General features: G+C 40.8%; 1 protein-coding gene across 2 annotated transcripts; it reads right to left on the reverse strand.

The window, feature by feature from the left end:
* Window positions 1-231: 231 nt before the first annotated feature.
* On the reverse strand, window positions 232-9,995 carry gpr157 (G protein-coupled receptor 157). 2 transcript variants are annotated; one of them, XM_044209929.1, is made up of 4 exons: window positions 6,770-9,995; window positions 3,731-3,944; window positions 2,072-2,266; window positions 232-1,222 (listed from the first exon to the last, which is right to left on the reverse strand). In XM_044209929.1, the coding sequence occupies exons 1-4, from the start codon at window positions 7,144-7,146 to the stop codon at window positions 1,004-1,006; spliced, it is 1,005 nt and encodes a 334-aa protein (XP_044065864.1). In that variant the 5' UTR covers window positions 7,147-9,995; the 3' UTR covers window positions 232-1,003. The 2 variants fall into 2 exon arrangements, with proteins under 2 accessions (XP_044065864.1, XP_044065865.1); XM_044209930.1 differs by lacking the exon at window positions 2,072-2,266.
* Between the last annotated feature and the right edge of the window lie 12,577 nt (window positions 9,996-22,572).

The following is a 22,572-nucleotide window of genomic DNA, read 5'->3' on the forward strand; positions in this document are numbered from 1 at the left end:
TCAAGTGAATTTTGGTGACACATCAAACACTGATGGGCTTTTGCAACTGCCTGAAAAATGTTGCAACTATGAAGTTAGGCAAGAATTAATTGTGTTTGATTTTTCAAAGCCTAAGATATCAAGGAAATTAATACCTGATATGAGCATCATAGGAGAATGTTTCACAGTTATTTCACATGTTTCTTGCACAAAAGCCTTTTGAACACACTCAAAGACATATTGGATACACAGTACATTGGAAAATAATTTTATTTATCCACTACTTAGTATGTTACACAGACTCATTGATTCACCAAAATATGAATAAATGTGCTGCTTCCGTGTTGCGCCATCACCCTCATCAAAGTTCTGTAACAAGCGGCGTATTTTAGCAAAACAATGACGGAGCATACAGACTGACTGAATAGAAGTACAGTACTGAAGATTCTGGTGCAGGACTGGAGATGGTGAGAAGTTTCTACACGTTTTGATAACTTTTTTTCTGCTGTGAATCCACTCTGACAAGCTGATCACATTTGCTGTTTTCTGTGAAGAAAACTACTAACTTTTCACAGCCATCTCTCAAGCCAACATATTGCTTTCCTAAACACAATCAGGGGCTAAAATGTGGGTAATGCTTTCCCCATAAATACAATACTTGAACACTCAGTGGAACCAGGTGAAAACCGAATATTCATTTCACAGTGACAACCTCAGAATGTGTATGATGTGAATCCACACAGTACGTGATAAAAAAAGTCTTACAGAGTGTACAACTGTTCAAAATGCAACCACAAAACATGTACAAAGAACAACTTAAAACTTTAAGTTTGATGTACAGCACATCTATGAAACCATGTGCAACATATTCAGTCTGCAGCACTCAAAATGCTTCACCAAATGCTGGTGTACAGTCAGACAACGTGCATAACACTTGCCGTAATGAGGCTCAATGTGAAACGGAGACCTCCACCGCTCCCTTCACATCAACCTTTGTCTAGGTTCACATCCACAGAATCAAGTATCATCTATCAGTATGGACTCGACTGGTGTTGTCTTCTTCTCTCTGTGTGGAGGTGTCCTGTCCTGGCAGCAGTCCGTGAGGGGCGTCATGCGAGTGCTGCACCTCTGCTCTACACCTGGAGCAGCAGCAGAGCGTGGTGCAGAGGCGTGTGCGGATTGGCTGAGTCAACAATACAAACATGATGCAGTTGGCTGCTCCCTGTGAGGTGTTGCCAATTCCCTGTTGGGTAAAAACAAAAGCCTTTAAGGGGAGTGTAGCAGTGATAGATTATTATATTGAAAAAGTCTCTTAATGGGTTGTAACAAAACCTCTGAATAAATCTGAAATAATTTTATCTAAAGAGATATCATATTATGAGTTCAGCTAATGATTAAATATTTTTATTTCACTACAATATTTGCTTTAATTGACTAATAAAATGCATAAATCATAAATGTATGAAGTATTGTATTATTTACACACTTACAGTAACAATATGATGTTACTGTCCAGTAAGTTATTACACCATAAAGGTTTTATTACATTTTTAACCCATGTAAAAGGGACAGTTTATTACATTTTGAAAAAGGTATTATGCTACATTTCAAATGTTCAAAAATATCAGTTAACACAGGAACTTTTCTTTCTTTTTTGGGGGGGCATTTTTTTTGCCTTTATTTGACAGGAGAAGAGGCATAAAGGAAACGGAGAGAGAGGGGTATGACATGCAACAAAGGTCACTGGCTGGAATTGAACCAGCGACTGTTGCAACCATGCGGCCACGTGGCACACGCTGTAAACTTTCGGCTACCAGGCGCTCCACACAGGAACTTTTCATGATGAATGTGTGATGATTCACAGGCTTGACAGCATGCAATCACACAATCACAAGTTCAACAGCACACAAACTAATGATAGCGCACATACTATACACCCACACCCACCGTGCTCATACACACAAAACAACTCACACACAATATCTAAAAGGATGAAGCAATATTAGCAGAAGTAAACTGTAGATCAAAAATTGGGATTAGTAGACATCCTCTACATAGGACATCACTGGTGCAAAAGAAACTTTAAACTCACATGTAGAGTGACCAGCACTGGGTTCTGTCTGGCTGAAGAGCCGGCTAGCAGCAGTATGAAGCGCACTGTGCTCCAAATGCGCAGGACGATGAAGATAACAGGAATGAGTGTTAGCTTCATATCAGCCATGGAGGAGAAGGAGTGTGATGGAGGCCTGTTGGCCAAGATGGGACGGTACTCGGACAGGGCAGCATGCTGTGTCAGACAGAGGTTTTTTGTTGTTTTTTTTAAACATGAAGCAGAAAAACAAAAATAAGAATAAAAATTCTTATTAAAAATAGAGAATGAGATGGGTCAAAAAGGATAGCAGATCATTTTCTCACAACATGGCAGCTTTTTGAGGCAGACATGTTGCTGTAGGATAGAAAAATGACATGAAAAAAAAAAAGTGTTTTTGAGCCACATACTGATGCGTGTTTTACATACATTGTGTTACATCGCGTACATTGTGTTTAGAGTGCATGGAAAAATTAAAACTCACCTGTAGAAAACATATGGAGCCCCAGAAGGATCACAGATAGAAAATATATGTATATTGAGGCCACAAAATTCTATTGCGTGCCCATGACATACAATTTGTTTACACGTTTTAATTAACTTGTGGCCAGAACCACTTAAAGGGCTTAACTAGCCGATGCGCAAATACAGATCTCTCTCCATAGCCTTCATGATGGGAGGAAAAGGTCGCAGCCAGGGTTTAAAGTGTGATATTTAACGTTATTTCTTCTGTCATTCTCGTATTCCCCTTACTTTAAGCCCCACAGCAAAGCAAGTACACATTTTGACTGTAAAAAATCTACTAACAGACCGCTTGTGTTAACTTTCCTCCTTATTGCTGAAAAGGGACCGATGACATCATTTTGAATATTAAGTAGCCATGTGCTTCTGAGAGCATGGCTTACTATTATTCAGAATGTCATTATCAAACCACTTTTCAGCATGTTAACCTACCTGTAGCTGTAAACCATAAAAAGCTGTTTATCTTTTAATGCTGTTCTCACGTTGTAGCCAGTTTCACTGATTATAGTGGAAGTGTAGTGTTGCAGTGTCTGCTCCGAGCTCTCTGCATAGGCCTACGTTATGTGTTCAATGTAGCCGGGCGGTTATTCTGGTGATTCCAGAATGCACGACAGCTCAGTCCTACACTTTCCAGTGATAGGCCAGCATTTGTGGGTTTTGGTCCTGAATGGCAGAGCTTGGAAAGGTGTTAGAAGATAAACAGCTGTTTATGGTTTACAGCTATAGGTAGGTTAACACACTGAAAAGTGGTTTGATGAAGTCATTCTGAATAATAAGCCATACTCTCAGAAGCACATGGCTACTTAATATTCAGAATGATGTCATATGATCAGTTAGTGTCCAGACCCAAATGGGGATATAACAATTTCTATTTCCGTGTCTTAAAACAACACATTTTAGTTGGGCAGCTGTGAGGTATAGTATGAGCTCTCTGAGTACATTATATATATATATATATATATATATATATATAAATAAAAAATAAATATATTTTTGTATTGTATAGGTGTTTAAAAATGTTGTGAGATTGTTTTTTGGGGAGAGGAAATACTTAAAATACATGATTCCACTGTTGCTGCCTTTGCTATTGGTGTCCTAAGAGCTAGCATGTAGCTGGTAAAAACCTGGTTTGGTTCTCACCGCTATGTGGATATGCCTCTTGATCAGGATGTAGAGGACAGGGAGGGTGAGATAAGCCAAGAACTCCCAGATCTTTCCAGTCAGCAGCATCCACAGCACCCGGTCAGGAGCGTGGATCCTGACCCAGCACCAGCCCACCGACACCTCTGACGCATCATAGCCAATCTTGTTCAGGGACACGGCAGCAACAGTGATGACCAGAGGAACACCCCAGCTAGACCACAAAACAGAAGGTTCAGAGGATTAAACATAATTTCCTCAAAGGTCAACTTTCATTTCTTTAAACAGCTCCAAAAAGGTTGTACATAAATGTTTGGTGGGTTCACCACCCACAAATATTGCAAAGACATGTGACACCATGTGATAGATTAGCTTGTGCTTAAGGCGTGTGTGTTACACAGTGTACACTACAGTCATACCAGTTGTGTTGCTTTAGCTCTGTACATCATAAAACCACAAAATCCAGCACTTTAACAAGCAATGTTTGCTGTTTCCCCTGAAGCATTATCTCCTCTCTTAAAACATCAATTTTAAAGATTTTCATGGCGATACATGGTTGATCATTATAAATACCACAATGCTTAAGGCTTTGTTGCGTGTGTGTGTGTGTTATGTATACAAACCTCGATGAATGGCTCTGTTGTGTGATCTTCAGTTCAATGGAGCATTTGAGAATTCACAGAAGCAAAGTTAGAATGACAACCACAGACACTGCGGTGAGGCGTATCCGGGGGTGAAAACGTTCTTGTGCCCGAAAATAGATCAATTATATAGCGCAGTGAACTCCCTCCTTGCATTCTCACAATCAACATGGACACTCATTAATGTGCAGAAGGGAAAGCTGACACAAAGGATGAAACATATGTGCTGATTCAGAGCATTCAAAGTAGAGTCTAGCTTATAATAAAACAAGTGGCTTGTTAAACCGTTTAACAACCTTCAAATAGATACTTTTTAAAACAGTGAAACCTTGTTTGATGAGGTTTTTATCCTGAGAAACCCCACCCTAAAGAGTTGTGTAGCTGTGATTTTGAACTGTTTTTGTAGCTGGGCTAACCTAATAACAACTGTACCTTAAAGACACACGATATAATCGGTCAGCTCATCAGTATTAGGTGATACAAATAAAAATAAATATGTCATCATTTTGGGACCAATACAATTCTGCACTCAACAACATGAAAAAACTAAAACTGAATGTTTGCTTCTTGTCAGCTGTAAGCAGGAGTAATAATAATAATAATAATAATAATAATAAAACTTTATTTATAGAGCACTTATCAAAACAAAGTACAAAGTGCTTCACAACAAGAGAAATAAAATACACAAAAGCAATAAAATAGCCACAGCCAGTTCAGGTAAAATCAGGTTATGCTTTCAGATAAAAATGTGTTTTAAGACGAGACTTAAATGAAGACAGTGACTCAGACAACCTAATTTCTTCGGGCAAGTTGTTCCAGAGCCTCGGGGCACTGATAGCAAAAGCTCTGTCCCCCTTAGTTTTCATCCTGGACTCAGGAACAGACAGGAGACCCCTGCCCGAAGATCTCAAACTACGTGAAGGTTCATAAGGGATTACAAGGTCTAAAATATAATCTGGGGCCAGGCCATGAAGAGCCTTAAAAGTAATCAACAAGATCTTAAAATCAATCCTAAAACCAACAGTGTATTCCAGAAATGGTAAAATAGCAGAGAATAGCTTGACATTAACATGGGGAAGCAGCCTTCAGATTCTATGCATCATTTGTCTGCTTCAACTCTCAGTTCTTTTAAACCGAGGCTTCAAACTTTCCTGTTTGCCACTGCATTTTATTGAATTCAATTTGGGATTGTAATTCATACTCTATTCTATTTTACTCTTTTTAAATGCTATTATATCTGTATGTCTTTTTGTATTGTCCTGTGTTGTTTTATATCTTGTCTTAGTGCCTTTTTAAGTCTTATGTAAAGCTCCCCGAATTGCCTTGTTGTTGAAAGGTGCTGTAAAAATCTACTTGCCTTGCCTTATGAAAAAACAGGTTTAGACAATTTTACAAAGACAACTCTAGCTAACAGCTAACAGGCTTATTCAAGCCAACTTTACAGAAAAGAGATAATTTAGTCATTATGGGACCAGAGTGGAATTTTATTTCTGATAGAAGTGATAGCTTACAGGTATAAAAAATAAATGCTTCAATACTAGCACCCATTATAATAGGCCACTTAGTAGGAGACACAACAGCCTCCATATAGTGGAAATACAATTTAAACATCCTTCACATTGGTTGTCTGACTAATTACCATAGTGGATAAACAACTGGTTGTTATGGTAACATCAGCTGACCCACTGAGAGGTGAAGCCTGACAGAACTAGACTGAGACCACAGCTTAAGATCTGACTGTAAATTAACCTGCCATAAAGCAAGTTAGTTTGTATATCAGTTGTTTTATGAACAGATGTTCAGTAGTTGCTGGATTAGGGTCTGTGAGACCCTAACATAAATAAAATACAGGATTTCTCTGAATTTCAGTTAGACAGATCCGATACCTCGCCAATTATTTTGTACTCACTAGCCCCTTTGTGACCTCGGCGCTCAGAACTCCGCGGTGGACTAGAATGCCCCCTGAGACTGTTACCATGGAAACATAGCTATTAGCTCTGCGATAGCCTGGAGTATTTTGAGGCTAACTGGTCTTTATTTTTTCTATGAGCAAGCTAACGATAGACCCGTGTAACATATAAACTAAACTGAAACCAGCTCCTGTAACGTTACTCTGCTTTCCAGTTTAAAGAAGCAGGTGGCTAACTTTTTTATTTTGCTGTCCAAAATCACTACGATGTAAAATCGAGCTTAGGAGAGCATGCAGTCGCCACCTGGTAAATATCCCAAGATGCTTCAGGGCACAGGTTCGGCGGCATCCCATATAGCTTAAGCTATACATAATAATATATAATAGCTAGCTAGGCCATAATTCTGCAATAGTAATTGCTCCAATTGTAGTTAGCATAACAGTCAAAAAGAAAAGTACAACCAACCCACGTAACTATACTTAACTTACCTGACAAGGTGAAAAAACAACACCAGGCTTTCGGCGACTCTTTGGCTGGACCTCACGATAAAAACATACAGGTAAACGGCAATGGACACGGTCCAGAAAAAAGAGCTGGTGTTGGCGAAAGTGGATATCGCTCCTTGAATGACGCAGTCCAGCGAGTCAGTGTGAAAAACTCTCCAGACTCCGAAGGCGTAGGAGACGGCGGACAGCAAGTCAGACACCGAGAGGTAGACCAGGAGCCTCCTCGGAGTTGTCCTCAAATCTGACCAAATAATGTAGGTGAGGACGATCAGCGAAGAGCCCAGAAACGAAAGCGCGCACGAAAACAAAACGACCACCTGCTCAGACAAGTACACAACTGTCTGATTTCCATTTGCCATCGTTTAGTGTGATTAGGTATGAGCTGCGATCACCTCATGGATACGAGTTTCACTGTCAAACGTGCAACAAAATGGGCAAACACTCCTCGACGGGCAGACTAGTCTGTCATGTTATACATTAATATTACCGTAGTCTATCTGCATTATTTTCCCTTAAAGCCAGGCGGCATTTAAAACACAGAGTCGAGTCGAGCCATATGGTTTAACAAACGTCATTCATTGCTTTTTAAAGGGAGCCAAACAAACTTTTGTTCAGTGTTTAACCCCTCCCGAGTTCCTCCCCGCCAACATAGAGAGCTCTCATCTCTATCCTCGTTGCACAATCCGGAACCCAAAGCACAACTCAGAGTCAGCTGGTAAAGGGCAGACTCATGTAGGTCTATTTTTGGCTCTAATGGTCTTTACTTGTGTGACCCTGCTAAACCTATGGCAAGTTTGTCACATAAGAACAGATGACAACCTGTAATATTTCCCATTCCAGGCATGGTTTATATAAAAACTATTCTGTTGTGCCACCTGTCGTTTCAAACATGCTAAACACAGAGCAGTAGTAAGGCCATTTAGCAGTTCAAGTACAGAATATTACATGTTTTTTTTACATAGAAAATGACGAAAAGGGCCCCATAAACCTTAATAACAACTGTCCAACTCCTTATTAAAGCTTTCCAATACAGTACAAGTGCTTTACAAAACACAAGGTAATAAAACAGCTATGTAAAAGAAAACAAACTTCATCAGGTAAAGAAAGATAAGCTAAAACAGTAAAATGATAAAAATAATCATTTAAAATGTACAGTTGCACAGGGATTGAATTTATACAGTAAATTGAAAAACAATTTCTAAAGGCAATTGGAAGCCAGTTTAGGGACGCAAGGATCAATGACATAAAGTGATATTATTTTGTTCAATAAAATCCTAGAAGCAAAATTTTGAGCAGTGGATGCCATATACAGGGCATTACTATAGTCTCTTCTTGTATGTAAATATCTTCTGAAAGCACCAGTAGTCGTCCACAAACTATTATTTGGACTGCAACTAATGATTATTTTCATTATCTATAAATCTTTCAATTAACAGAAACAAACAAAAAACAAACCCCCCCACATATTTCATTTGTGAAAGTCAGTTTACAGTAACACATTGCATTACCCATCCAACATGGAAGCTTTCCATTCCCATCGCAGGAAAACCTTCCTCACCCTCAGTGAACTGGGACTGTCTCCGCGTTCTGGGGCAAAAAAATTATGTTTAAATGAAATTATAATCCAAATTTAATTAAAATGTGCTGCTTGTGGTCACCTTTTTCCACGCTTTGTGTCGAGCAGCTGATTATTCTTTAGTGGCCTTTTACTTGTGGTTTACCAAAGAGTAAAGGAAGTATAGGTAGATTTAAAGCAGTGACCTTCTGTGAGAGCAGAGATTTGAATGTTTCTGCATTGCTGCAGCCCAGAAAAACTGCAACCCCTTTTTGTGTTTGCAGCAATGCAGTGTCTCATTGTCTTTTTCCTGCAGTCTGCAGCAAACCCATCTGCATTATCATCATAATCACACATGACCAACAATCAGTTTTACAATACACAACATTTTCCATCAAGTCTTAAAAATAAATCAAGAAAGATTCAGTGATTCTGTAGACAAAAGCCCTTTTGTGGATCTCAAATCAGGAGCACACTACATTCAGCTGCGTCTGCGTTTGCTGTGTGTGTGTGTGAAAACCTAAATTAGTGTGCACCTGGCATCCAGGCCGTTCTGCCTCATCTGCACTCATTAGGTCTACTGTGTTTGCATGGCAACGTAATTTTTTCAAGGGTCTCAAAGTGCTTTTACACAGCGCAAAGTGGTTTATACAACACAAGCTTTCCATAATTACGAAATGCATGTGTACTGTGAAAACAAACAAGGCAAATTAATATATTTGTCTTCTTGTAACTTTTATTTACTGCTTTTTTACAGTTCTAATTTATGACATGAAGAAATTATTAGGCTGCAGTTGATAAATGAGGAATCAACCATATTTACTACTAATGTGTTAGCATTCAGAAAACATACTTATATCTCATTAAGCAAAATTAAATTTGATGACAAAAACAACATGCATTTGCAGCAGAAAAATCGGGAATCTGAAGTCATAGTAAGCCAAGCCATATTTTCTGAATGAAAGGGATTTTAGACTCTCAATAAAATAAAATAAAAATACAATGTTGGTTTTAGAAATTGCTTGAGTGTTTAATGAACAAAAAGCATCCTGGGAGGTTGCTTTCAGTCACAAGATGGCAGCAGAGGATCATAAAAGTACAACACAGTGTAGAAGTTTGATGCTTTGATCCAATTGTGAATATTGTAGAGGCTGTTCACTGAAAGGCCATGCTCTCAGTCGATCTATATTCAGTGATTTCTGTACCAGGTCCACATCTTTAGTTAATTTCTACAGTGTCAGCACACATGTAAAAACTTACAGTAGCAGCAGGATCCATGTTTGCTACAATGCTGATGCGCGTTTTGCCTCCCTCTCGTTTTTCTCCCTGTGACGGCTGTGATCCCAGGGCTTCTTATTGCGAAGAATTTCTGCGGCAGTATACTTGCTGATTGCTTCGTTCTCACTCCTCACAACAACCAGCTAAGACACTGCCAGAGAAACACCCACAGGAGCCGTGTCCAACCATCCGTCCCTCCGCCTGCCTCTGTCCAGCAAGATCCTGACTGGTCTTTGCTGTGCACTTCCACCTGTGAGTCTGGCACTACGGACCGCTCATACTTTTCATGCCCAGCTTCGTGGTGGTAGTTGTTGGAAGGCAACGACCTCACACTAAAAGACCCCGCGGGTGGCGTGGTCCTATGCCAACAGCCGGAAGCTCTATAAGAGAAGTAGGAAATAATGATTGAGTTCATGGAATAAACCTAATTTGGCCTGATACATTTTATAGTAAAATTAAAATAAATATGTGTTTGGATTCACATTCCTCTTAGAAATCTTAAACTAAGATTTAAAGAGACACTCTCCCCTGCCCAACTTTATATAACTGCGATGCATTGATGAGTCAAAGTGACCCAAAGCTCCTTCCCCAACAGATTCTTGATGCTTTTCTAGCCTTTTGTGCAGCAGCACTTTAAGTGCACACAACTTTGGCAAACACAAACACCCCCAAACTAAGAATAGACTTACCATGACTCATGATTTTGCAACAAAAAGCTCAGTTTGATTTAGCTCTCATCTATTTGTGTGTGTGTGTGTGTGTGTGTGTGTGTGTGTGTGTGTGTGTGTGTCTGCATGTGGCTATCTGTTTACAAGAGTACCATATAATGCAAGTGCCTGTGTGTTTATGTACACACAGGGTTGGGAGAACAACTAAAATCCCCTTGCTATCAGTTGCATTTGCTCGCTGCAGTGCTATTTTTGGGCCAGCTGACCATTCCATACTGTCCTCTCCCTGTGGACTCTGATTTGCTGACAGGACAACATGGATACTAGAGAGCAATCTGCAGTCACTAGCAACTGAACAGAGGGAATTATGAAGGAGATAGAGAGGTGTCAGGAGGGATGTTTGGAAAGCACACAGTTGGATGAACGTCCTCTATCTGGTGTATCTTTACTGTTGAAATTCACAGCAAGGCTATTTGTAGCTCCCTATGTGTGCTTTTGGTGTATTTTATGACGCAGTTTTGGTTGTATAACTGGAAATTCCTCGCTTGATTGGTGGTCGGAACATTTTGACCTTATCTTAGAAAGAATTTAAATACTTCTAAGAAAAATGTTTGTGATGCTCCGATGCAAGTTTTGACACAACATGCCCGCTGATATTAACACTAAATATTTATTTGTCTGCTTCTGTCTTACACACACAGACACAAGTGATGTGCACTGACAAATGCAGAAACACCTCTTGACCTGCTTTCAGTTGCCAAATGGCTGCATCCGTGTCTCTTTGTGGCAAGCCAGACGCTGCCTTCACTGAGCACATGATGACAGGAATTCCTTCCTGCTCAGGGCTTGATGTAATCCCTAATACAGGATTGAGGAATGCCAGTGAAACAACACCCTGCTTGCTAAATGAATGACTGGCTGCATCACACAGCAAACAGCAGCAGGTGCAGCAACGAGCCTCGAATCACATACCTGTCCACAAATATGTTCAGCTCTACTGACAGAATTTTGTCTTCCTATTTCTGAACTATTGGCAAAACAAAAAAAAGGTAGTAGGCAATTTGTTGACAAGTATTAGTGTGAGGTGTGGATGAATACTGCATGAATTAATTTAGTAGGGGACCTAGAAAAACATTTAGATTGCCTAATAGGTACTGAGTGCTTTTCAGGTTTGCCACGTTAGAAGTCACGTTAAATACACCTTAATTTAGACTGTTCTTTTTGGTTATACTGGTATGACATAGGTATAGGCTTAAATTATAGATATTAATATAGAAGTAGCAATGGATTACTAAGGATATTCAGTTTTCTGTCACATAATACAAAGGAATACCCTCACAATAAAGAAGATGGAACTAGGAAATGTTTGTTATTTTTATTAGAAAAATGACTTAAACGATGAATCGACTATCAAAATAGCTGCGGATTAATTTTCTGTCGATTGAGCAATCGTTTCAGCTGGATATTACAAGTTTTATTTGACAGATGCTCAATCAATAATATAAGGTGATTTCTTTTTGGTATCTTTTTCAATACCAAAAGTGGTACCAAATATTTTGGTCACATTCTTCAGCTCCTTTACTTATTCTAAGATATTTCCTATTTTCCTCAATTTGAATCATACTTAATTAATAATACTGAAGTCATTTATATACACTATATTAATGTTATTTCATAAGGTAATGTTCTTTTTGTTAGATGATGGATGATTTGTTAGAGAGAAAAATATTTTACCGATTTTAGGTAACAGGTGTCAAACTTTGAACCATAAAGGCACCACACCCATGTGCAGAAACTATATATATATAAAACTATATATATATTTTGTTAGAGGTGTCACGTCTACAGTGTCAAGTGTGATAGTGCATAAAATAAAGTAGTGTTTGTCTTAGACTGGCATTTATTTAAGTAACTCACTCCTCCCTTAGGGACTTACTCCTTAATAAGTCTATAGTTCATGACATGTTCAACCTACAGGCAACAATTCTCCTCAGCAACACAGTAGATTTCCCGTGACATCACAAAAACACATATGTACACATATAGTATACACCCCAACCCCAGACCCACCGACACTTCCTGAATATGCTGGATTCCTCTGGATGCTAAAAAAGCACACTCACCCAGCTACCCAACATCACCAACCCTGTGCACTTTACTACTTTACTTCACATCCCCACCCCTCCTCGCTCCTCCCCACTGCGCATTTCTGGGTTATTCCAGTGTCAGCTTACAATGCTCAAACAGTCATGCTTCCCTGCTCCAGTCCCATTCCACAAACCTAATCATCTTATGGCCAACAATGATATTAGTATTTACTGTAGAGCCATGTTTCTGAATAATGCCACACATGACACGCACACTGATGGCATGCCTGATGCTGGAGCTTAGCCTCTCCTGAGGTTTATGTAGCACAAGTATGTATATTGATTTAGCATTTTAGATGTTTTAATTTAACCACCACTGGAGGCATTTTAAGTTGGTGGAAAATTATTAGAAGAAATAAAATCCTGGTTATGACATTAATTCTCTACCTTTAGTTGTAGGTTTTTGAATTTTTTGGGGGGTGTGTGAATTGGTTTCATCAGTATTCTCTTATCAGTATTGTATGTCAAATTGCAGTGTGTTAATAATTCAATGGTTTTGAGTCTTACACACAGCATGTACTACCCCTTGGTTACCTGAAAACAGAGTTGCCCCAGTAACTATCTGCAGGCTTGACCACACGCAAGTAAAGTACACAGATCATAGTACACAAGACACTCAATTATTATCATTTCAGTCACCTGAGTGATTAATGTACTTGAATTTTGATTGTAGAGCTAATCAGTAACATGTTGCGATTATGTGTGACACATGGATAATCTGACACAGTTAAGGTTGTCTTTATCTGCTTTCCTATGTACAGTATGTGTAATCTTAAGACGCTTCCTGACTCAAACACTGATAAAAATGAGGTCTTTTTGAATCTCCCATCACACTGTTAGTTATGATTGATTGTCATATTTGTGAGCAGAAACTCAAATCAGCTCTGTCTTCTGCCTGTATTTAACCAGATACACATCGGTTGTGAGAAACTCTTTCTCTCTTTCTCTCTTTTGGTCTCTGCTTTTCAAGAAGGAGAGGCGGCCCGCTGGCTCTCCTGATGGAAACCGGCTTTCACTCTGAACAAGAGGAGAAAACAATAACAAAAACAGCTGTCCTCCTCTGTGAGGATCAAACTGTGGTCAGACAACGATCGTCGAGACTTGTGAAAGGGTCACTGGTGGTGCTCTGTCTGTGCTGAGGTTACTGTGCCACTGTGTGATTGGTAACTGTGTGTTTGGGTGTTTCGCAGTTCTCTACATTCAGTAACCTTTTATATAGTTACCATGGCATCATGTTAGCATCAAGACTCGGCTTGGACGCTTTCACGGCACTTAGACCTGTACACTTCAAATTAACATTTTCTCATTTATACTTCAGTCAACTAACAGGTCGTATTGAGTTGATCTGAAGGCCCCATTTTAGCATATTTTGATGTCCTTGCACCAATTAGAGTTTTCTGAAGTTTTACTCAAAGTAGAAGTGCACTGTGCTCCTCTTCGCAAGAACAATTAACCCAGACGCTCACAGAAGTGCTCAGTTGTAATGTTATATGTCAGAGGCATTTATTCTCACACAGTTTTGACACTCACCAAGCAGCGAGGCAGCAGTGGAGCTCCTCCATCCACGCTCGGGGTTGGCATCAACAGGAGTCTGTCCACTGGTGCTGCAGGGCTCTCCCATTGTGTGGATCACTTCACACTGGCAAACTGTTGACCACAAGCCTCTTCTCTCTCTCTCTCTCTCTCTCTCTCTCTCCCCCTCTCTGTCCACTCTGTGGATGTCTCTCTCTGCTTCACTCAGGCAGAACAACAAGTCAAGGCATGTTCCAACACGCCACCAACAGCCAGCGGGTGTATGAGCCTCCTCCTAGACCAGAGGGGGAGGAGCAGAGGATCACAGACGGGGGAAACCCAGAAAAAAATCCAGCATGACTCAGCCTGCTTCAGTCTTTAGCATACACAGCTTTCACTTTGAACACTTTAACACACGAAGGAGTTATTGTTTGAAGGTACATTAAGATGTATTCTCTTTGTGACTTGGTTAAGTAGATTTCTTCACAAAAGCAGAGTTGATGAGATGATGTGAGGGACGATGGCGACAGACTGAAAAAGTGTTGAAGAGAAGAGCATTTTTGAATTGGACTGACTTGTCAGGTCACCTTTGTTATATCATAGATCATAAAGAAGTCCAGTTTGCCTGCAGGCAGTGACTTCTTTTTCTTTTCATCCTCTCTGCCCAGCGGGTGGAAGCAGTTCACCATGTTGTCTGTCTTTCCTGGCTAATGCTAAAACCTCAGTCTTTACTGGTTAAAGACTGAATGGATACAAGTAAAATTATTTTCTTAAATTCAGCTACAGTATTGCTAGTCATTCATAGTCTTATTAGGAAGTAGTCCTGTTTTATCTTTAACACAGCGGATGAATAGTTTATAGAAGCTGTAATCGCGCACCAGCACAGCATACTAATGAAAGGTGCTGATTCATCGAATCATCTTACACAGTAACCCACAGTAGGTCACATCAATTACAGATGAAGCCCATCAGAATTTGTTGAAATGTCAAATCTGAATTTAAAAGCAGTTTATTAATGCAGGGGAGAAAGAATCCTCTATCTGATGGATCATATATATATATATATATATATATATATATATATATATATATATATATAAATGTACATTTCATTCTGTTTAGCTACTGACACATTAAACTGTATCAAATGTGCAGAATCATCACCATCCATGAGTGCTAATTATGCAGAGCTGCTCTGATGCTTTTTTTTTTTACTAGAGGGGTGATGCCAGTTCATCAATGCTGTAGTGGAAGTTGATCACTAGGTAGATTCTGGGTGCAGCGGCAGGAACCAGCTCAGCAAAACTCACCTGCTACAATATGGTCTTAATCTGGCTGCCTGGGCATCTCTAAAGCACCGTACTGTACATCATTGGTGCTGTTCTCCACTGCAGCCTAACAGACTGATGACCTTATCAATGAAAGAGCAAAGTCACTATGATGTTATGCCCAGAAAAAACTCAAATCACTTCTAGCTCTGCTTGGAGGTTTGTCTTTTCCCCACTGAAAGCAACTAGAAAAGCAGCGCAACTTTGTAAAAGAGCAAAAGAGACGTATTCGCCTGCAGATAGTTGCTTTAATTTATTGGAAGTGGTGATGCGACACTGCTCTTCACAGCAGCGTTAAGGCAAAGTGCCAGCAGTAGTTTCACCTAGAGAGTTGGTTTTTAATTTATGGAAGCATGAACTATCTGTTTGCACAAGAGTGAAACATGGACAGTCATTGAGCTAGTCCACTCACAGGAAATTATTTTCTGCACTTTAATAGCTAAATCATCACATAAAACCGTAATTTATTCATCTTCCTACCTGGGACACAGACTGCAGCTGAGGCCTCACACTTTCATCTGTGTTAGTCGCGGGGGGAAGGAACCCCTAGCCCAGCAAGTTCAAAGCTTGCTGCATTGATTACATCATCGGAACTGGAGTGCTGGAACGGGACAATGCACCATCGGTGGGGGTGGGGGGGCTAATCTCACCATTGCCTCCCTGTGGAGCTCCATGAGCAGAGTGTGTGTGTGTGTGTCTCTTTCTCTTTCTCTTCTGTCTCTAAACTCCGCTTAGTCCGGTCCAGAGTGAGATGGCCTTCTCTCCCTCACATTTACCACCACTGTGTCACGTGACTGAAGGACTGTCATGTGTCTGAGAGAGAATGATAGTCTGTGTGTGTGTGTGTGTGTGTGTGTGTGCATGTGTGCTATTAGAATCAGCACTGCAGGAACTGCTGCAGGACACTGCAGGATTGCTGTTCTGTTGCTGGCTCTTGCTTTTTCTCTCTCTCTCTCTCTCTCTCTCTCTCTCTCTCTCTCTCTCTCTCTGTATTCACTCAGGCAAATTGCTCAAGGAGGATGGTGAGAGCATGTGCTGCATACTTTTTCAGCAGGGGTGGGGGTGGAGGAGAAAGGAGGAGGGGGCAAAATCACAGAGGTGCAAAGCATGCTGGTGAGGCACTGTGCTGGGCAACTGTACCACTGAGAGAGACTACAGTAGAGAAATTGGAGCCGAGGAAGGAGGAGGAGGGAAGAAGAGGAGAGATGGTGGGAGGTGGGGGGAGGGCAGAAGTGAGGTGCAAGGAACATCAGGTGAGTGCGGCAATTTCCTTTGCTGGCAGTGCAGCACCCACCCTCAGTGAAAGTGTGAGCAGGAGAACTGCAGATGTTCCAAGATGATGTCAGGCTCTGGATGTGGCGCGGACCTTATGTACAGTTTGCTATCACTGCTCCATCGCGCTCGCCTGCCTGCAGTGGGGAGAAATCCAAAGGCCAGAGAGATGCCTTGGAGTTCTGCCTCACAAAGAGCCAGCTGACGACGCAGGGCCAGCTTTTTCAAGGTCTTAGCACAGTTACCTGAGGTGAACTCAGAACTGACCGAGCCTGCATACAGACGAACTGACCTGGCTGGATCCATCATCCAGACCTCCCAGACAGGTTTCAGAGCACATTTTGAATACTGACTCACCTTTATGTGAAGCTTTTTCGCCCACAAACTATTTTTACATGGCCTTTGAAAAGGCTCGCAGTTGAGCGTAGACAGTGCAATATTGCATAAAAGACAAAAGTAGCAACATCGACTTTTAGAGCAAGAGAGTCGCTGAGATACTGCTGCTGCTTCATAGATATTACCAAGGGTAAGAATGGATATGCTCTGAGAGAGCTTTTCATTTCTGTTTTTATCCAAGAGACAAATAAAAACTTATCTAAACGCATGCACAAACACCTTAGTACTTTCTCTCGCACAGTTTTTGCTAAACTCTCCAAAAAGAATCCTAAAGAGCTGCACTCTGCCCTGGTAGCCACTTTTAGGACAGCAAAAAGTCCTAGTAGCTAGAGCACAACTTCATGACTGCACCACAGCTCCCCTGTCCCATGCAGGCCACTGTAGCCTCATTCGCATTTCAGCACTCAGACACTGACAGCCCAGGACCACTGACACAATAGATCCTTCCTACCAGTTTCCAGCATCATTTTCACAACTAACACACGCTGCTAAATATAAACCCACAACTACCAGAGAAAAGTAGAGAGCTGGGACTGTCTGTTCTCTCCTAAAAGCTAAGTCGGCAAAGATAAAAGTCTCCTCTAGTGGAGAGAACTCTTTGCATCCTGGGTTAGTTTTTTTGTCCTTGTGTCAAATGGCGAGTCCTCTCAACCAGCCGCTATCTGACACACCGGCTGCTATTTCCAGCGTGTACCATGTGTTAAACATGGATGAGAGAGCAGTGGAGCCTGACTGCTAACTGACTGGCTGTCTGGCTGGTTGCTGCCTGGTTATTACTGGTGCAGAGGAGGCTGACACTGATGAGACAGAAGCAGCCGGGATCTTCAACACTGCAGGCATGCACACCGACATACATATATCAACTCCTGTAAGGCTGATTTAAGAAGTACACCATCCGATGCGAAGAGATAGACATGGAAGGTGAAAACGTACAAGGTAAATAAGAGTAGAGAGGAAATAAATGTATACCTACAGATGAGTCTCGGATGGCATCACACACGGGGCGGAGAGGAGGAAAACTTCTCTGCACTCACTCTGAGCCTCATGGTCGCTGGTGATGTGCTTTCATGGCGCGGCAAAGTTGACTGCAGCATTGCCTCCTGAACAGAATGACATTGTTTGCACTCTCTCTCTCCCTCTCTCTCCCTCACTCCTCCTCCTCCTCCTCCTGTACTCGCTCGTTCCCCCTCCTCTTCTTTGCACGCTTGCTGGCAGCATAAACTGCACAGCTCAGCAGTGTTCCCCCACTGCCGCAGCAGATCCTGCATGAGCTCTGCGTATCTGAGTGGGATGGGACTTTTAAAGGGGAACGCAACCTCCAGGGTCAGTGTGTGTGCACATCCTCAGTCTGCCCTACTCTCCTCCCTGCACTCTGCACACCCCCCAAACACCCCCGAGAATCATCAGTGTAAAGGACTCCTCACAAGAGAGACCTCCACGCACACATAATTCCATCCCTTTATTCATTTTCACACTACAGCAAAAGCTGCTTTGAGATATGAGTGTGCTCAAACCTCAATGAGAAACAATTTGTTCCACAGAGAGGCCATCTCCTCTGGTGTGCTTTGAAACTTGTCACAATATCTCTGAAATCTAATTTCCTCTGAAAATGCCTGGAAGGATTTCTCCAGGTATGAGTTGCAAAAATATGTATTTAAGACCATTTAATTCAAAAATGTACATGTAAGATCAGGAAATGTGACACTGTGTCAAGCTAAATTAAGAAAATCACAGACTTGGTCGCCACTTTTAAATCACCTGTTACATTGTGATACAGCAAAAAAAAAAGAAGTGGTTATTATACTCTTAAGCAATAGTTGTCTTAAGCACTCATATTTCAACCAAGTACGTCAGCAAAGCACAAAACTCAAGGCACACCACAGGATTATTGCACACAGATCACCACACATGAGCAATAATCATGAGATCAGAAAGTGAATGTTACTATCTAAAAGCTGCTATTGCAACACTCACTCAAAGTTATACAGTTCGCACAGATACAAAATCCCCTTCAGTAAAGTAAAATGTCTTTAATCTGCAAACCCTATTACCTGTATTTCTTTACCCAAGATGCACTGCTCTACTGGTGCTATTCTGCAGTGCGCTAAAAAATAGAAATATCTTGACCAACCAAATTTGTCTTTTGCGCGTTGCACAACTCTGTGAGAGTGAGATCATCCATCATTGAGTCAGCCAATAAGGTTGAACTTCTCTTTCTGCAATATCTTTACTCCACAAAAACGTGCTTGTGTGATGACGTTTGCAACGCACTGCATAGGCATTGCACGGATAATGGCGGCTCCATTATAAATTCTGTGCGTTTTAGGCATCAGTGTCTTGGCTGTTCTCTGCAGCAGTGCAGCGCTCTGCTTCTCACTGCATTTTTTTTTTGCATGACTTTGTTCTGTCTGGGCCCCCAGTTGAAGAACCCTGTGATCCTTCGTCCTCTGGTGCAAAACTAGGAGCTGTATCCATCTCATATTAACCCTGAACCCATCAAGTCAAGGTGTTACCTGTTTTAAGCAAATTAGAGTTTGTGTATAATATCAAGGCTTTTCTCTCTAATTAGCTTGTATCCCTGCCCTTATAAGATACGCCTCTGCTGGATCAGCAGCACTCACATAATGGAGCATCTCTGACTATTGGGGATCAGCTACATGAGTCCATATCAGTTAGTGACAATATGAATCACAGTTATGCATCATGCAAAAACTGTTATCCATCAGCTGAGAGCGAAGCATAATTTCCTGCATGTACGATCTGCATGCAGTGCTGCTGCTGCATCGGACTGCAGAGCCTCGCAGCATCTGTCCTCTCCTGTGTAGTCTAACACCAGGGAAAATGCTCCCACCAGCATATCCCTCACATAGCCCATGCCGTTCTCAGTAATGGCATCCCCTGTGATGAATAAGCCATGAGGAGGAGCCCTTTTACGTGTCCTATTAGATTACCTCGCTATGCTTTACCTGGCTACTGTCACCTCATCGCCACTGGCTCGCCACTCTTCTTAATATTCTCTCTTGTTAGCCCAACCAAGGGCAGAATGTGTAAATGTGTGTTAAGGCTCATAGATCATATGAGTGTGGAGATTCGGAGTTGAGTCATCTATGCAGTTCGTTTAATGTGTACATATACGGCTCTCACTCATGTTTATGATTCGCATAATTGATAGGAAATGTTTCCCTAAATAGAGGTTTAATTTTTTTTGTGCCTGGTATCATAGCAGGCAATCGTCACGGTTTTATGTCTTATCAGACACGAGCTATGAACAAAACTGATGTAATGCCCATCTGAGGGAAAAAAGGTTATCTGTCAAGCATGGACATTCTTGACATACGCAGATAATGGAGTGGAGTCTAACCATCGGCTGGTGAGTTTGCATGTGTCTCTTTTTTTTTTGCCATTCACAGCCCATTCCTCGGCTCCATTGATCTGTACGGAAAAGATAATAGACACATTGATTCACAAGTTCAGCAGCTTGCTTGGTTTACACATCAAGTCAGACTAATTCTCAATAGTCCTCAGTCAAGGAGGAGAACTGCCTTGACTGATGACTGACTCCTGGGTCTATGAAACTCTGTGTACAGCATAGCAGAATATATTTCTGAAAATCTGATGATGTAAAATAAAAAAGGATTTCAGTGATAAGGGATATTCTCAGGGGAAATCTGACATTGCCGATGAAAAATAGAGTCAGAGAGGAGGTAATTAAGGCTAGCTAGCAATAAATTAGCTTCACAAAAATCTTGCTCTCTCTCTCTGCTCAGTTCAGTTAATCTCTCAATAGAGATAGACTAAATGATGGGGTCCTGATTTTGTAGAAAAAGGTGTGAGGTGTGTGTCACTGCGCCAGTGCTTCTTTGTTGATTCATTCATTTTGTAAAGCTGAGCCGATTCCTCTCAAGGCCAAGTAGAGTGAAAAAGACACACTGTCAACAATAAAACAGGTCAAATGACTGAAGCACACAGAAGTACAAACTATTTAACATTTAGAATTGTAATTTTATAACAGCTGAATTATTTCAGATATCATTAATACACTGACAAGGAAACACTATTTTCCTTTTAATCAAAGAACCACTTACGACATTACTCACTGTGATGTCAAAGATCTTGTTTGGAAAGGCAGATATGTGAAACATATGAAGTGCGAGGAGTCATCAGTTGCTCCCTCAGCTGGGAAGCCTATAATATCCATTTCAAGCATCCCTATCTAATATTTTAAGAAACAGTAAAAAAAAAATGTTTTTTAAAGTTCTACAAGTTATGTTTTTGTCTGTATTTCTCTTCAGCATTTTGTGTATTTAAGATGACTGCAGTTACATGTGTACATTGTTTGGCAGGTAACGTACATTTTTTTTTTATCTGTATAGAGAATAAAGACTTTGGACTTTGTGTTCATCTTATCTGTGGCAGTAGTGTGTAGATGCCCATCAAGCTGTAAACCTGCTAAATTACACTTGTAAATATTTAAGTGTCACGGCTAAATGCACTGTTTTGCTCTGAACAAATTCAAGGCAGAGGCCAGTTTACACAGTTTTCATCATTACACACTTTGATGAAAAATATCCTTCACAGGGAACTGCCACAGTCCATCGCTGTAATGCAGCTGTTTTTTCATGAAACATTAATATTTGTGTGATAGTAAGAGCTGGGGACAATTTTGTGTTTAATAGAAAATGTGAATATGGTGATTGTTAAAATAAACTCCACTCTACTGAATATAGTCTCCAGTGTTGTTTGTGTGCCATTGTCATCTGCAGAGATGGCGAGCAGCTTGTTATTTTGGTCTTTTTCCCCTGCTGCATTGTGTTCTGTGTTCCAGGTTCTTGGAGGAGTGTTGCATATCCTCCACAACAGCTCGTGTCATCTGGAGATGTGTGTTGACTCCTGGCCTACATTCACTACTGCCATTTGTTGCCGTAAAAAACAGGTAAAGCACACAGGGACAAAGATAACTTATGGGCTCCTCCAGAGTGGACTGTTGATGTCTGCATCTGCCTGTGAAACAATTCAGCAGCAGCAGCTCCGGGCTGACTCCTGACACATGCGCCGTCTTCACCAAGAACCAAGCAACTCTGAGAGCTCTGCAGCTTAATGAGAGAGTCGTAAACTGGAGGAACGGACTCATATTCAGAGTGTGAAGGAATGAAGGAATAACATTTCCTTAACTGATGTATTAGTGTATACTGCATGTTTTGAATTAATGCACGATTTAGATTTTTTTTGCCAGTAATGTACAACCTTCGTTTTCCCCTTTGATGAGTACTGCAATATACAGTTTTTTTATTCCAGTGCAATACTACCATGTGTCTAGTTTCCATTTGTGAAGTAATATTTTGTTATTGTCATCAAATCCAACTAAAAGACGGAAACCAACGATGCATTTATCATGAACCTGGTTTTCAGTTATCATCTGTAGCACCCAGCCCCAAGCCCAGTTGCTAGTGAGAACATAAATATTTAAAAATGTGTCATAAATATATACTTATATAAAAAAAAAGGCTCAGTGATTTCCTAAAACAGCTGGGAATTGTAGTTTTTACCAAACGTTACTCAAACAGGAGTAGATGCTAGTGCATTTGCTGGGAACTATTTTCACCCGCGGATTAATACACATTTGGTGCAT

This window comes from Siniperca chuatsi, linkage group LG10 (genome assembly GCF_020085105.1).
Source record: "Siniperca chuatsi isolate FFG_IHB_CAS linkage group LG10, ASM2008510v1, whole genome shotgun sequence".
NCBI lineage: Eukaryota > Metazoa > Chordata > Actinopteri > Centrarchiformes > Sinipercidae > Siniperca > Siniperca chuatsi.

Excerpts from the sequence above, each read along its gene's own strand:
- gpr157 (XM_044209929.1), bottom strand. The coding sequence starts at position 7,146 with ATGGCAAATGGAAATCAGACAGTTGTGTACTTGTCTGAGCAGGTGGTC. Across the intron at positions 3,945-6,769 it reads TTGTTTTTTCACCTTGTCAG|CTGGGGTGTTCCTCTGGTCA; the intron begins GTAAGTTAAGTA and ends TTTGTGGTCTAG. Across the intron at positions 1,223-2,071 it reads CAGTGCTGGTCACTCTACAT|GGAATTGGCAACACCTCACA; the intron begins GTGAGTTTAAAG and ends TTTACCCAACAG.